Raw genomic sequence first — 15,051 nt, forward strand, 5'->3', positions numbered from 1 at the left:
GATTGTCGCTGCTTGAATTATTTATTAGTGCTGTAGGAAATTTTAACTAAATAATTTGTTTTCGTGTGAAGTGCAGTATGTAGAAGTGAGAACAGTGTTTTAGTTGTGTTAAGTACTTTTTATTAGGAAGAGAGTGACAGATACGCTGACGTTATGGCATCGACAAGTTTGTTACGGTCTGACGTTAGGAATAGCATTCTTGGGACACCCAAGGAATTGGGTAGAACACAGCTACCAACCGTTGAAATGTATTGAGACAATACCTATGGGAGCGAGAAGAAAAAATGAGAATTTTGGGATCCCGGAAAGAGCCTTCAACAAAGGATTTATCTTCTATCGTCGCCAGGAAGATTGTAGAAAATTGAGATTACGCCTCAATCTTGTGGTTCTTTGATCTAGAAGAAAAGGCGCCTCTAGCACTGGTACTTTCCTTCCTTTTTTGCAGTTGCAGGCAAGAGGATCGGAAAACTTACAAAAGGCTATATCAAATGAAATATTTTTGGCAGACCATTGAAAATCAGCAATTCGTTTCGCAGAAGTTTGGAAACCGGACTTTGCTGAGTTTTGCAAGTCACGGACAATATTATGGTACTTCAATATCATTGCAACAATCCTTCTGACACTGAAAATTGCTTCGCCGCTGATTGAGGCGTAATCTTAATTTTCTACAATCTTCCTGGCGACGATAGAAGATAAATCCTTTGTTGAAGGCTCTTTCCGGGATCCCGAAATTCTCATTTTTTCTTGTTCTCACTTCTACATACTGCACTTCACACGTAAACAAATTATTTAGTTAAAATTTCCTACAGCACTAATAAATAATTCAAGCAGTGACAATCACGTTCGACACAGCTGGTTGACTACTGGCGACTGATAAAACCGATCCTTTCAGCTGGGCAAGTACAAGAGAAGAGGCGTTCGGGGAGAGGTGGGCGGCAGGTGATCTAGTGTGATAAGCATATGCATACGGCATTGGGAGCAAATTATTTATACTATTACTGCTCTTAGAATTTAGCACTAAAGTGTTTTCTTCGTTATTCAAGAGACTTCAATAATTTTATATTAAAATTTAATTGTACGATACGCCAGAAAATCAGTGGATTTTTACAAATAATTAACTAGGTTTTTATGCTTATGGTGTACAGAAATAACCCTAATAAATTTGTTTTATGTATTTATTTCTCCTTTCCAATGCTATTTCAATAATTTAAAAGACCGAAATATATAGGAAATATTTAAAAAATATTTTTTGGAAAATCAGTTGAAAAGTAAATCTTTTGTTGATTTTTCTAATATTTGGGCTCTACTCGGCAGCAGAAGGAGTTGTCTGATCGAGTTGAAATTTTTTATACGTTTTATTGATGCCATTTGGCCAAAAATCCGCACTAGCCGTAACCGGATTTCGAAAAAAAGTTTTTTTCGATACACCCTACTGTGTAGGTCTCTACTTGTCACTTGTAGTCTCCAGTAAACTAGGAATGCAATGGATGTACCCGATTGCAATGAAATGAGCTGAGCAAGCTTAAACTACGTAATCATTCCTGGCCATTATGCAATAATAAATGCCATTTTTTAATTATTGACAAAAAAATCGCGTGAAAACTTTTCCCCCATGTTAAGTCTATGCAAGCGTTTTTCGGTGATTATTCCTCGATGGTACATCGGATTTTTGATTTCGACCTATGTTGTCACTCAGCACGATATACTCTATCAGCGTGCTAAGTTTGGTTGAGATCGGCCAAACGGTCTAGGAGGAAGCGTTTTTCGGTCATTATTCCTCGATGGCACATCGGATTTTTGATTTCGACCTATGTTGTCACTCAGCACGACATACTCTATCAGCGTGCTAAGTTTGGTTGAGATCGGCCAAACGGTCTAGGAGGAAGCGTTTTTCGGTTATTATTCCTCGATGGCACATCGGATTTTTTATTTCGACCTATGTTGTCACTCAGCACGACATACTCTATCAGCGTGCTAAGTTTGGTTGAGATCGGCCAAACGGTCTAGGAGGAGTTCGCGGACAACCAAACGGCTAACCCAAGTATAAGAGCTTCGCTTCGCTCAGCTCAATAAAATGGTTTTGTCTACCTTATATGGTTTGTTTCCTAAAAGACATCTGTCCACCATCTACTTTCTCTTTCTCTCTCTCTCTACACACACACACACACACACACACTTCGCTTTTCTCCCTCCTCTGGTTTCTCCGTTATCACGGATATTCCAGATAAATTGTCCACCCTATATATATATATCCGCCTATATTTCAAACCCTATAATAAATGCATAACTTTGCACACTGAAAGCTTGGAGTGATTTTGCTCTACAAGATTACGCGAAGACTTCAACGTATGCGTATAGCGATGTACGTACATTGGGTAGATATGAATACAAGTTAAATTAATACAAATTATTTTTCAATTATTAGTTTTGTTTTCTAATGTACTTTCTTTACATATACTTACAAGAATAACACCGTCGGGTCCTGAACTCCTAACTGTTGCTCCAAACCATTGTTCCGACTTGTTATCCAGTTGACGAAGATTTGAACCTATATTATTTCCTAAAAAAAGAAAGAGAAAGTTAAATTTTACAAAGTTAAACTTTATAAACACACATGGTTAGATTATTTACTTATATGAGATTACATTTTATATTTGTTTATGTGTAGACTACATTTAGTAACGTAGGTACTGACACGTTTAAATAATAGTTACTTTGTACAGTAGAGCTTGTTGAAATTGTTGCCTAATAATCCAAAGTTGAAATATAAATAGAGTAGTTTACATTTTTACAAATTTTGAGGCCACGTTCTAACATACAATTCTCGAAGTTTTTATTGCAACCTACAATACCGAAATGATGGCCTCACATTCAGACACCATCCTAATCGAACAGACAGATGTAATTTGTTTTTTACTGTCCGAGGGAGTGCTAAAACTTATCATAGAATGAACAAGCTTTGTATGTGCAATATGAAGGCAATCACTACAAATAAAATATGTGTAAGTGGTGTAAACTGCTGAATTGATTGTGCCTCGATAGAGGATAAGCATCGGCTTGCACAACCATTCAGTGTTTCTTCCAGACATGTTTTTTGGTGGGCACTGCCCCCCCCTTCCGGAGCTCTGAGAGTGCCTCCGAAGGAGACCAAAATAATACGTCTATAATATAATAATAAATAGGCCTACCAGCAGTGCCCCCCGGAACATTCTTTCTGAAAGAACGACTGCAACCGTTCGAAGAAGCAACACCTGGAGCAATGTTGCTAGCCTTTTTAAAGTTTAGCGTCCCCTTTCAGCGCCGATGCAATATGAGACGTGAACTTACAGTTTAAGGTTGCGAGTGAATCTACTGCGTTCAATGCTCTCCCACCGAGAATCGAATAAAGAACAACTTGCATAAAAGTTGTCACTAGCTACCTTTTAAGGAGTGCCCGTCTAGAAAAAAAAAATCTCAAGTACTACTGGATGGAACACCACCAATTTTGGCTACGATGTAGATGGTTAAAATTTGGGAATTCAGTTCGTTGATGTAGGTTATCTATCTATCGGAAGTGGTAGAAATCAACCATTTCCGGTTTTAATGTTAATTACTATAGAAAAAAAATAGTAATAGATAACGGGACGCGGTTTCCTGCAATCGGTCAAGCGCCCCAAACTCTATACTAAACCAGAAGTGCTTGAAATTCACTACAACTTCCGATTTCAATTGCATACAAAGAAAATGGTAACAGATAGCGAGATACCTTTTTGTTTAAAAAAAATGAAAATAGATATCCTCTTAACTCTCTATTTAAACGGAATTAGCAGAAATTAATCATTTCACGTTACAACGTTGGTCGCTATACAGTAAAAACAGTAATACATAGCGATAAGCTGTTTTGAGCAATCAATTAAGCATCTCAAAAATATATTTGATTCCCACTCTAGTCTCTCTACTTAAACCAGAAGTAGTACAAATTCACTACCACTTCCAATTTCAAATATTAATTGAGAAAAAACTCTGTACCAGCCAAATTCCTTGACGTGGTGTACAGGTGGCATTACTACTTCGTTTAAATTTGACCGAACTTCGACATTTGTCTCCATGATCCTCTACTAAGTCACTTGTCTACTTAATACCTACAATACAACAAATACGTATACACAGAAGCTGCTTCGAGGAGAGTTAAAAATATCCATGCTTTTAAGAGAGATTCGAATTTCCCATGAGTAACACCTTATGATCATCATAACACCTCCGACCGCTCGACTAGACCATGTCGCCAACGCAGAGCTGGATTTAGGTTTGGTGACACGCTAAGCTATTGAAGGTAATGGGGTCCTTTATGTGTGCAGATGAATGTAGACACCCTATATACAAAAGTGAAGAAATTAGTGATACTCTACGTTTTATTTATTATTTTTCTTATATTTTGGAAATGTACATCCAGTTTTTTCTTTAAATTTTGGGGCCTCCAAGAGAGTGGGGCCCTGAGCTATTGCTTGTTTAGCTTATATGTAAATCCGGCACTGCACCAACCACTAGACCAATGACGAAGTCAATTATATTCTAGACATACCATACGTGTGTTTTCTACAATGGTAAGAATGTTACCTGTATATCTGGATTATATGAACTTAAGTACGTATGTATGTAACACCTTTAGCATGTAGAAAATATACCATCACCTGCAAAAGTAGCTTAAGTTTCCGGTTTTTTTTATAGGTGTGCAGTCTATTTTTCGATGTTATTGATTTAGACTAGTGTTTCCTAAGCTCCTTGCTCTGAAGATATACATAAGTCTATCCCTACATGTTTATTAGAATTTTATTTCTGTTCTTTTTGGGCCCCTATTGTTTTAATCCTATACGTGTTCGTAAAAATAAAATTTACAACTTTTATTTATGTATTCGTACCCTCCAAAATTATAGCGAAGCCCTCATATACTCTAATAATAACTTCCAAAGTAGTAAATATCACGTATGTGAATTATAAATCAATGTTCATATTCTTTGGTTTTACAACTGAAACGTCCCCTCCTGTACGATTCTGAATCAGATTGTTGAAAACATAAAACATGGAGATAAGGCACTGAATATTTAAAGACCAACAGATGATACGTATATAAAGAATTAACAAATCATAAAATCAGTGAATCACTTCGCTATAAAAGCTTCTTTTCTTTTTATTTATACGCGCCATACTTTTTTATTTCTGTTGCTTCCCAGAATGCAACGGGATGTCGTTTGTTTTATTGCAGCTCTTCTTTTTTTGTAGTTTTAACCGTTTATCTAAATCTCTTTTGTTTTATAACTTAACATCTGCAATCTGGAACAAGACAGACAAGGAAGACCAAGATTACAACTGGACTAAAGGTTAGAAATATTATGGAAAAAATCAACATGACGAAAAGGTTAGATAACCAAGGAAAAAGCTGACAAAAGACATGTTCTGGTTTATAATAAAATATCACTATGTCTATATATTGCTGTGTTTCTTGTTAATTTTAATGTTTTTTTGTTAATGTGTATTTTTCTTTATCTTCAGTTCAACACTTTATTTCGTCTGTTCGCTGAGATAATAGAGCAAAAAATAGGTCCCCACTGCTGTGTTGACCATTTAAACGATAAAGGTTGAAATAAATCATGTTCCGTTGAGAAGATCTTTTAAAAGAAGTAGTCAGTCGGGATCCTGCTGCCTCTTAGTTCAAGTGGCTTCCCGGTATTAACGTAAATTTTGTTGGGATCTACTTATACTTAAAGCTCCGATTTTAAATTTGTTTCAACAAATTTCAATTTTCCCTTCACCAGTAACTGTAGTAGACAAGAACTATACCAAGGAGCATAGCTAAAGGGAGATAACAATGGTTAGCTAATCTAACACAATGTAGCTAACTTCCATTTACGAGACATTCTAAATTAGGATGATAATGAATTCCTAAATGATGTGTATATTTACATCCCCAGGCTACCGCATTTGCTCACGCTATGGCCTCGCACCTCTCATTTCGATATATGACCACCTTATTATAACAACTGCAAGCCCCACCCTCTTTTCTTCTCTTGCAGAAGAAACATCAATAAATGCTTAAACACGTCTTTAATTATCATGTCTCTACTATTAAGGATTTCCAGATATGGCTATGTTCTTTTAACTTATTGCAACTCTCACTTTTTTTTCTTCCCACCTTGTTCCTTCCTTTCTAAGGGAAACGTCAAAAACTGCCGGAACACGTCTTTAATTATTTTATATTGAAAACCTAAATACAAATTTTCATGACTCTATCCTTAAGGGATTTCGAGATATGGCCATCTTATTTTCACAATTACAACCGTAATTCTTTTTTCCTTGCGGTCTTTTTCTTCCCTTGTAGGGGAAATATCAAATATTGCTGAAGCACGTCTTTTAATTATTTGAAATGAAAAGTCTACATAACAAATTTCATCCTTTAATCTTAATGGATATGGTCATCTTATTTTAACAATTTCAACTTCGATTTCTTTCTTCTAACCACCATTTTTATTACACTCAACTGTTAGAATTCAAACAGTTCTAGTTTTACATATTTAACGATACCGGTTAATCATCTCTAGTTAAATTGATTGTGGGGTAATAACATTGTCTCAAAAATTGGCTACACTGCATTTCATCGGAAAGTTGGCTACACTGCATTTTATCAGGAAGTTGCCATATTGCATTTTATCGGAAAGTTGGCTACATTGCATTTTATCAGAAAGTTGGCTACACTGCATTTTATCGGAGAGTTGGCTACACTGCATTTTATCGGAGAGATGGCTACCCTGCATCTTACTATTTTTATCCATTCTTTGTTAGTTCATTGTTGCTGTTAAAGCGTTACTTGACTCTCGTGCCTGAGGTGTACCGGTTTTATGTGGGACATCCTGTATAACAACAATAAATTGGTAAAATTGTAAATACAATATAACATTATCTATCAACGTTTGAAGGCACACAAGTCATAGAATAAGGAATCTGGGTGAAATGTATCTCTCTTTTCTTAAGCAATGCTAATTATGCAACAGTTATCTTAATATAGCATTTAAATTTCTTATTACCAAAGTAGAATATTCTGTTAAGATTACTTCGAAAAGTCAAGTAGGACTATAAAAATTTACACGAAAAGACGTGACGAAAACGGAGACGAGAGGAGAGAAGCTTCTCGAGTATGAAGACAAGAAGAGACTGGCACAGAATTTACGAAGTCAGACAACCATACTTCTCGTCTCATCGGCAACTACACAGTTTAAAAAGAAATTAAAGTGTCTATTGAACACAATGGCTCTATGTTACCCAAGTTGTGTTAAATTTACCAAGTGCTACTTCAGTTCCATTTCACTTTGGAGTAAAATATTGAAATGGTAGTCGTCAAATCAAATATCTAACGTAATGAGAAGCCATTGATGTTGGTTTATATTGATATCCCAAACAAATAGTTTTTACAACGGACATGAGTCTCATGAGGGACAATAAAGCGTGGCATAAATTACTTATAAGTAGCCGAGACGAACATACTGGACATAGGATCAACAGATGGCAGCACTTATACTATGTAAACGTTTTCAATTATGGGTGTATCTATTTGATACACGGTATTTTCTAGCGACTGTGATATATATTGGCTAAGTCTTTCTTAGCAAATGAAAGGTATCACTGACTAACAGTACAATTATTAATATTGCTACCTGAATAGCTTGCGTTCACCATGTATGGTATATATAGAAAAATCATCATGATGCTGTTCCCATTTTCGCGATCCTCCTTTCATCTACCTAGTTCTGTAACGTGTCCGCCATGTTATTTCAAACGAGATACATCATGCCTGTATTTAATGCAACACTGTATCCTTAATGATAAAATAAAACGCTAAAGTAGTAGTCATCCTGGCGCCAATAGCCTTTGTTAAAATCGAATTGTTTTAATTCCATTACTTTTTGCCGTGCACTCATGAGGTTTTTCTGATTACCCCCATATATATATATATATATATATATATATATATATATATACTCACACTACTTGAAAGATTATAGTTGCCTGAGAAAGAAGTCCACCTTCTGTTGCGTCTCTCTTTGCGACATTTAACCCTATTAATCCCCACCTACTCTCATTGAAGTTATTCTCCCTTCCAATGTCACTTTTCCCCCCTTTTTCTATCATTGAAAATAGTAGAGTTTATTGTCAGTGGAAGGTATTAACTCCAATAGCCTCAAAAGAGCACTTAATTGACGTTGTTTAATTGTCTAACGATCATGTAAGTTAATCTAAACGCGAAGCATACAGTTAAAAGAAATATATTTTTTTTATTGAGCAATGTTCTTGGTGGATGTGTACTTTTTGTGGATATTTAAAAAAAAAATCTAAAAAGTCTGACAACGCTGACAATCGCCCACTCGCAAAGGCGTTGTCCACCCAAGAGAGACCGGTTCACATTGACTTCTTTTCTTCCTACAAAAGCTAGCACAAACCCACATTCTCCTGTACACTCCTCACACTTATATGCAAAGACATGCATATGTTCAGTTGAGTTTAAAAACCACATAAAGTGACTTATTTATTATTCGTTGTCGCGACAGACAGCTTTGAGGAATCACGTAGGAATACTACATTTTGTCTTCCTTGGTACATCTGCTTCATTTTGTTCTTTGTTCAAGTTTTACATTGATTTTCAGCACAGAGGCTATCTGAGACGTGGACATACAGTGGAGGAATCTGAGACGTGCAGGAATCCGAACTTTGTAATGCATTCAAATCTCAATGCTTTGCCACCGGGAAACGAACCGGGTCCTTGCACGCGCTAGCTGTTATTAATATATAACACCGGGAGGGGCTACCTCATTCTTATATATATATAAAACTCCATTATCTATTGTCTGTTCTGCCTTACCTCTAAATCACGATAAACATAAACCCACGTGACTAAAGCACGCTGATTCGTTGATGGCCTACCAACCCCTGTACTTCTTCGCAAACTAGATCACTACTTTTAATTATTACTTTTACTCCAAACATCCATACGAAATTACGACATTATTATACGTGACTAAAACAATATATATTATCTATAAAACTGCAATTGGATTGCTTAATGAAATAACAGAAATATACATGTAAGAATGCGCAGTGATTGTGGCGCCAGCTCAATTGAAAGGCTCAGAAGAATAACTTGATAATCACCATTTGACGAATTTTACAGAAAAGTCAATACGAAATTGCGCTTTCTTTCTTAAATATCTCCGAAGTTATCACAATGTTCCCTTTAACATTTCGTCACCATTTAGGCCCGAATTCTACTTAAATAAATCACTGCTAAAACGAAAATTCAAAAAATGGGAGTTATCATATTCTTCCCCTGATTCATCAATTGTGTAGGTATGTTCTGCTTTTTAAGTAAGAAAGACGGTTAACGTAAATCCTGGTTCCGTGAATGCTGTTAAGTACTCCGTACGACACAGAATTATACAGTAAAATGACGTGTATAATTTCCTACTTTTCCATGTGCACGAGTAGGAGTGATGCGTTACCAGCCAATCATATTTTTGAACAGCGGAAGGATACAAATATTTTTTTGTTTATCTCCGATTAAAAGTAAGCTGGGACAGATAATATGTGGATTAATAAAGATGATAAGAAAACATAATTGAAATAGAGGGTTATTTCCCGCTATCTTTCGTTTAAAAGCAGCTAAAGAGTTCAAAATAAGTATAATACAATGGGTATACCTGGGGAAATGTAGAATTAGATCTAATGTAATTCCAGAAATTTATTTTTAATTAAAGACACTATTATGTTATAAAACATCATCTTTTTTTGTGCATTTTTATATAAATTCTGGAATTCTGCAGGTATATTTATATAATATCTACAGGATTTGTCCGGAAAATAGTAGTAATAAAATATTGACTTAATGGTTTTCAAACTATGCCTCTTCTGCATCAACCAGCGTTTCCAGCGATTCTGCCAATCACTGAAGGCTCCCTGAACGCAAAAACTGGAATGATCTTCAGTTTCCTCGTTACGGCCTCTTGAATGGCCTGAACCGAGCCGTGGCGCCGTCCTTTCATGACCCTCTTCAGTCGGGGGAAGAGGAAACAGTCTACAGGAGCGACAATCTGGGTTGTAGGGTGGCTAGGGAAGCTCTGTGATGCAAAACTGCATAACGCTGCTCTACGAAACGATTCATTGTGGAGATTACAAGACACCTTGGAAAGGATTCACCTTAAACTCGATCTACACTCCGTGAAGGCTTAGAATTGGAGGGGACTGCCCCAACCAGCGCAGTAACATCCCCCTCCTTCACCACGTTCGGAGGGAAAAATCAGTCCTACTACTTCCCGAACAAACCCTGTATTATTATTATTATTATTATTATTATTATTATTATTATTATTATTATTATTATTATTATTATTATTATTATTATTATTATTATTATTATGTTTTAAATGTGCTATTTTATTTTGTATTTCTCAGTTTAGAAATGATTGTGTAACGGCACAATACGTTTGAGTGTAATTTTGTAATTCTACTGAGAAAGATCTTATAGTGTAGAAAAGTAACTAGAACATTTTTCTTGTAAGTTTTATCGTCTCATAGCTTTCCTTAAGACATTTTAAACTACTTTCCTTGTATAATCACCACTTTTCTGTTTCTAGCAAATAGAGAGAAAATATATGTATTTGCCATGCTGACGCATATTTTCCACCCTCAACTTGTCCAAAAGAAATTATCTGATATTATTTATCTCTTCCTGTCGTTTATCGTACGAGTAATTTTTATTTTTTTCCAGAAAAGCAGGAAGTTGCTTACACAAACACTAAAAGCCTGAAGTCCATGGCTGATGATGATCCAAATCGGTTGGCCAATCTCCCAGAATTACGCAAAAGTTAACTGAAGTCGCTCCCGTCCATGTTTCCGCAACAGTCTTCGTCTTCTAGTTAAATAAATGTCTCTCTTCAAAAGTTGGTCTACGTCTTGGGAATCTGCCAGCAAGGTTCGTGTAGATAGAAAGTATTAGGTTTTTCCTTTCAATTGGATTATTTTCTAAAGAGTGTGTAGTCTGCAACATCTGTGAATTCTGTTATAGTATGTCATCGTATTGTCGAAGGTATAGATACTAAGGATGGCCTTTTTCGAAAAATCCGTTTTTCGATTTTCGGAAATTTCAGTTTTCGTTTTTTCGTTTTTCGTTTTTTCGAAAAAAATTTCGTTTTTCGTTTTTCCAAAAGTTTTTTGTTTTTCGTTTTTCAAAAATTTTTCGTTTTTCGTTTTTCGAAAAAAATTTCGTTTTTCGTTTTTGAAAAAGCCATTTTTCGAAAAAGTATTTTTTCGAAAAAATGTGGCCATCCCTAATAGATACAACTATTTTTGGCAGATCATGTGTCACAAACTGAGAATTATCACTCACCGCAATATTATCAGTTCACCCCTTCAATTTGGCTCAGCAATTTTCTGTTTTAATATTGTCCTCTCCCTCTTTTTCTCTATACCGTACCTTACGAGACTTGTTACAAAAGTTCTTTACCTACAGAGTGATCACGAAGTCCCGTTACTCATTATGTATTGCATAGATGTTAATGAATTGTTGTTTCTCATTGTTGCAGGTGCTGAAATACATCTAAATCCATTACTCCCTATGCATTACATAGATATATGGTTCCAGCAGGATGGAGCACAAGCCCATTATTCTATTGCCGTTAGAGCATACATCAATGAGGTTAGTTCCTGATAAATGGATTGGATATGGTTCTGTCGATTTGCCTACGCCTTTGGAGTGGCCACCCCGAAGTCCTGATCTGTCATTTTGTAATAATGCATGATCGGGGTTCATAAAACAAAAGGTTGCTGCCACACGTTAAGAGACATTTGATGAATTTAAAGATAGGTGTTGTTCGACATGCATTTACTGCAATTACGCCAGCAATGTAGAGGAGAATTCACATTGTACATGGAGAAGAATCACACTCTGTTATTAAAACGATGGTGTACACACGGACACTCTGGAATAGTCACACCACCTCGAAAGTTGTCCTCTGCCATGATCCCACATTAATTTCATGCGGCCATCTATGAATATGTGGACACGCGATATGGGATAACGGGGCTTTGTGAACATCCTGTATCTATAAAAAGAGCAGCTAAGAGTTTGAGTATAATATTAATATTCAACATAGTTCTCTGAATATTCAAAACACTGCCCAAAACACTGTATTTATGCCGCTGGTTAAGATTTAAAAAAAAAAAAAATAGTTTTATTGTATCCGTCCAGAATGTCATCTGCAACACGCATGACGTAATCGCCGGTAAAAAATTTAAAATTTTCGAACTTCTTTCTTGAAGTTTGAGAACAGATGAAAGTCAGAAGGTACTAGATCGGGGAAATAAGATGAGCGACGGACCAATTTGAAACCACAATCGTAAATTGCCGCTAAGGCGACAACCGACTTGTTGTTGGGGTCATTGTCCTGACGAAAAGTGATGCCTTTTACAGATGATTCTACCGAATATGATCATTCAGCTTTACTAAGAGATATTCATTATAATTCTCAGTTACTGTTTGCCCCTTTGGAAGATAAGCTATTATTACGATCCTCTCCGAATTCCCCTACTCCCATAAAAAGTAGCCATCACTTTTCTTGCTGAGGGCACTGACTTAGCCTTCTATTGAGGTGGGAATAAAGGGTGTTTCCATCGCTTGACACTTTGTTCTGACTCGGGTTAGTAATAGTGATCCCATGTCTCATCTACTGTTATGGATCGAGCCAGAATGGAATCTGAATTTGCTGCAAAAATCTTTAGATTATTCCTTGAAAATGTTATACATGGTCATATTTAGCTCAAAGGTTAAAAGTTTGAGTGCCCATCATACTGAAACTTTTTCTATTCCCAGATGCTAGGTGATAAACTCTATCAACGCTTGCAGTTGACGAGCTCGCTGTCTCATTAATCTACCTCATGGTCAACCGGCGATCATTTATGACATTTTCAAGAACTTTGCCAGTGTTTTCCTTTGATGTAAAAAGTAATCTTAAATACTGTTCTCTCCTTCCTAAAATTCAGCTGCCCATTACTCCAGTGTGCCGTAAGTATGGATACTGCTGCAGAGTAAGTTATTATTATTATTATTATTATCATTATTATTATTATTATTATTATTATTATTATTATTATTATTATTATTATTATTATTATTATTATTATTATTATTATTATTATTATTATTATTATTAGTTAAATTACTTTATTTCTGAAACAAATTTACTGTGTTCATAATATTGAAGAGATTTCAACACAAAATATTTTTAAAAAGAAATGTTATTTTTTAAAATTAATTTTTAAGTATCTAGATTAAAATTAAATAAAATAGTATGCCATATTATGAACAATAGCTGGATTCTGAAGATATTTTGAAAATTTCTGGTGGACTTATGACAGTTTTGTACAAGAATTCGGCGAAATTTTGAGTATTTTTGTTGGCACTGGCGCAAATTCCGGGGGATGAGGAGGACATATCCCTTTCAATCTTGGAACTGGGGAGACTGTCTCTCCAATAATCCGATTTGAAATGTGTTTTTTTGGGAAAAAAATATGATGACTTGTGACCGATTGCCACAAAGGAAAGTGAGATGAAATTGAAATCCCCTCAGAATAAGACTCAAATCTGCTCGCCTCCCAATGTTGAAGACAACTCTGCTCCCTGATCCTCCACAGGATTGTTTTTTAACTTCACAATTATTTTGAGCATCGCTTAACAAAAAAAAAAAAGAAAGAAAAGAAAAGAAAAAAGAAAGAAAGAAAGAAAAGAAAAGAAAAAGATAAAAAGAAGAAAAAAAGAAACGGTCTTACTTGTCCCCCGCAATGTTGAAGACAGATTTGCGCCGCTGTTTGTTGTCAACATTGTTTCCGTGGAATATTTGAAATAAATACAAACCAGTGATGTTAACCCATGGGAAAAATCTCATTTCATGGGATTTTTTTACGTTAATTTTTCGGAAGGAGATAATGAAAATTTTCGTCGAAATTGCCAACATATATATATATATATATATATATATATATATATATATATATATATATATATATATATGGAATTTTTCATACATACGTACATAAAATTGGCGCCAACTAACTTCTCTAGGAGCAAAAACTAGGCATAATGTGTAATCAACAGGAATGAAATCAGTGTTGTCAAATTTTAATTATATACATATATATAGGGTGTCCCATAAGTCCGTTTACATAGACCAACCCGGTAACTATTGAAGATACGAAAAAATGACAAGAGAGCAATGCTATTAGAAATTATGTTTTCTCAATCTAAAATGTTGGAATTTTCCGAATTGGACCAACTGTTTGGGCTCTACTTGGTATAGCGCCAAATGGTAAAGAAAAATTCAACGTTGCCATATTTTTGTTGGACGACAATGAAGGAAAGAGTGTGTAATTTGAAGTATCCTGGACAAGGAGAATAGAAGGAACGACCGCAATGAAGGATATGAAGAAGGATAACACGTTAAGTCAATCCAAGGCAGTGGCGTCACCATCACAAGGTGGCAGGTTAAAAAAAAAAGTGAATTGAATTAAGCCCTTTCTAATTTTATTCAATTGCTCTTGTCTTGTCTCGTTGACATAACGTAGCCATTAATACCAGTTTGCCATGAATAAATTCTATTCAATTTATTTTTGGTACCTGCCCCCCTTTTGATGGTGACGCCACTGCCTTGACGTCACGTCGATTGACGTCACGTGTGATCATTCTTCATAGGCCTATCCTTCATTGTGGTCGTCCCTTCTATTCTCCTTGGTCCAGGATACTTCAAACTACACACTCTTTCCTTCATTGTTGTCCAACAAAGATACGGCAACGTTGAATTTTTCTTTACCATTGGGCGCTATACTAGTGCAGAGCCCAAACGGTTGGTCCAATTCGGAAAATTCCAACATTTTAGATTGAGAACACATAATTTCTAATAACATTGCTCTCTTGTCATTTTTTTTCATATCTTCAATAGTTACCGAGATGGCCTATGTAAACGGACTTATGGGACACCC

The 15,051-nt window shown here is 35.6% G+C and overlaps 1 protein-coding gene across 4 annotated transcripts in view; it reads right to left on the reverse strand.

The window, feature by feature from the left end:
• The window catches only part of if (integrin subunit alpha inflated), a 284,835-nt gene that overhangs the window by 187,475 nt on the left and 82,309 nt on the right, over nt 1-15,051 (reverse strand). For all 4 annotated transcript variants that reach the window (XM_081739749.1, XM_081739747.1, XM_081739746.1 and 1 more), the window contains exon 3: nt 2,463-2,560. In XM_081739749.1, the coding sequence (XP_081595875.1) occupies nt 2,463-2,560 (98 nt within the window). The remainder of the gene's footprint in view (nt 1-2,462; nt 2,561-15,051) is intronic.

Source organism: Thermobia domestica, chromosome 15, assembly GCF_964235325.1.
Source record: "Thermobia domestica chromosome 15, izTheDome1.hap1.1, whole genome shotgun sequence".
In the NCBI taxonomy this organism is placed as follows: Eukaryota; Metazoa; Arthropoda; class Insecta; order Zygentoma; family Lepismatidae; genus Thermobia; species Thermobia domestica.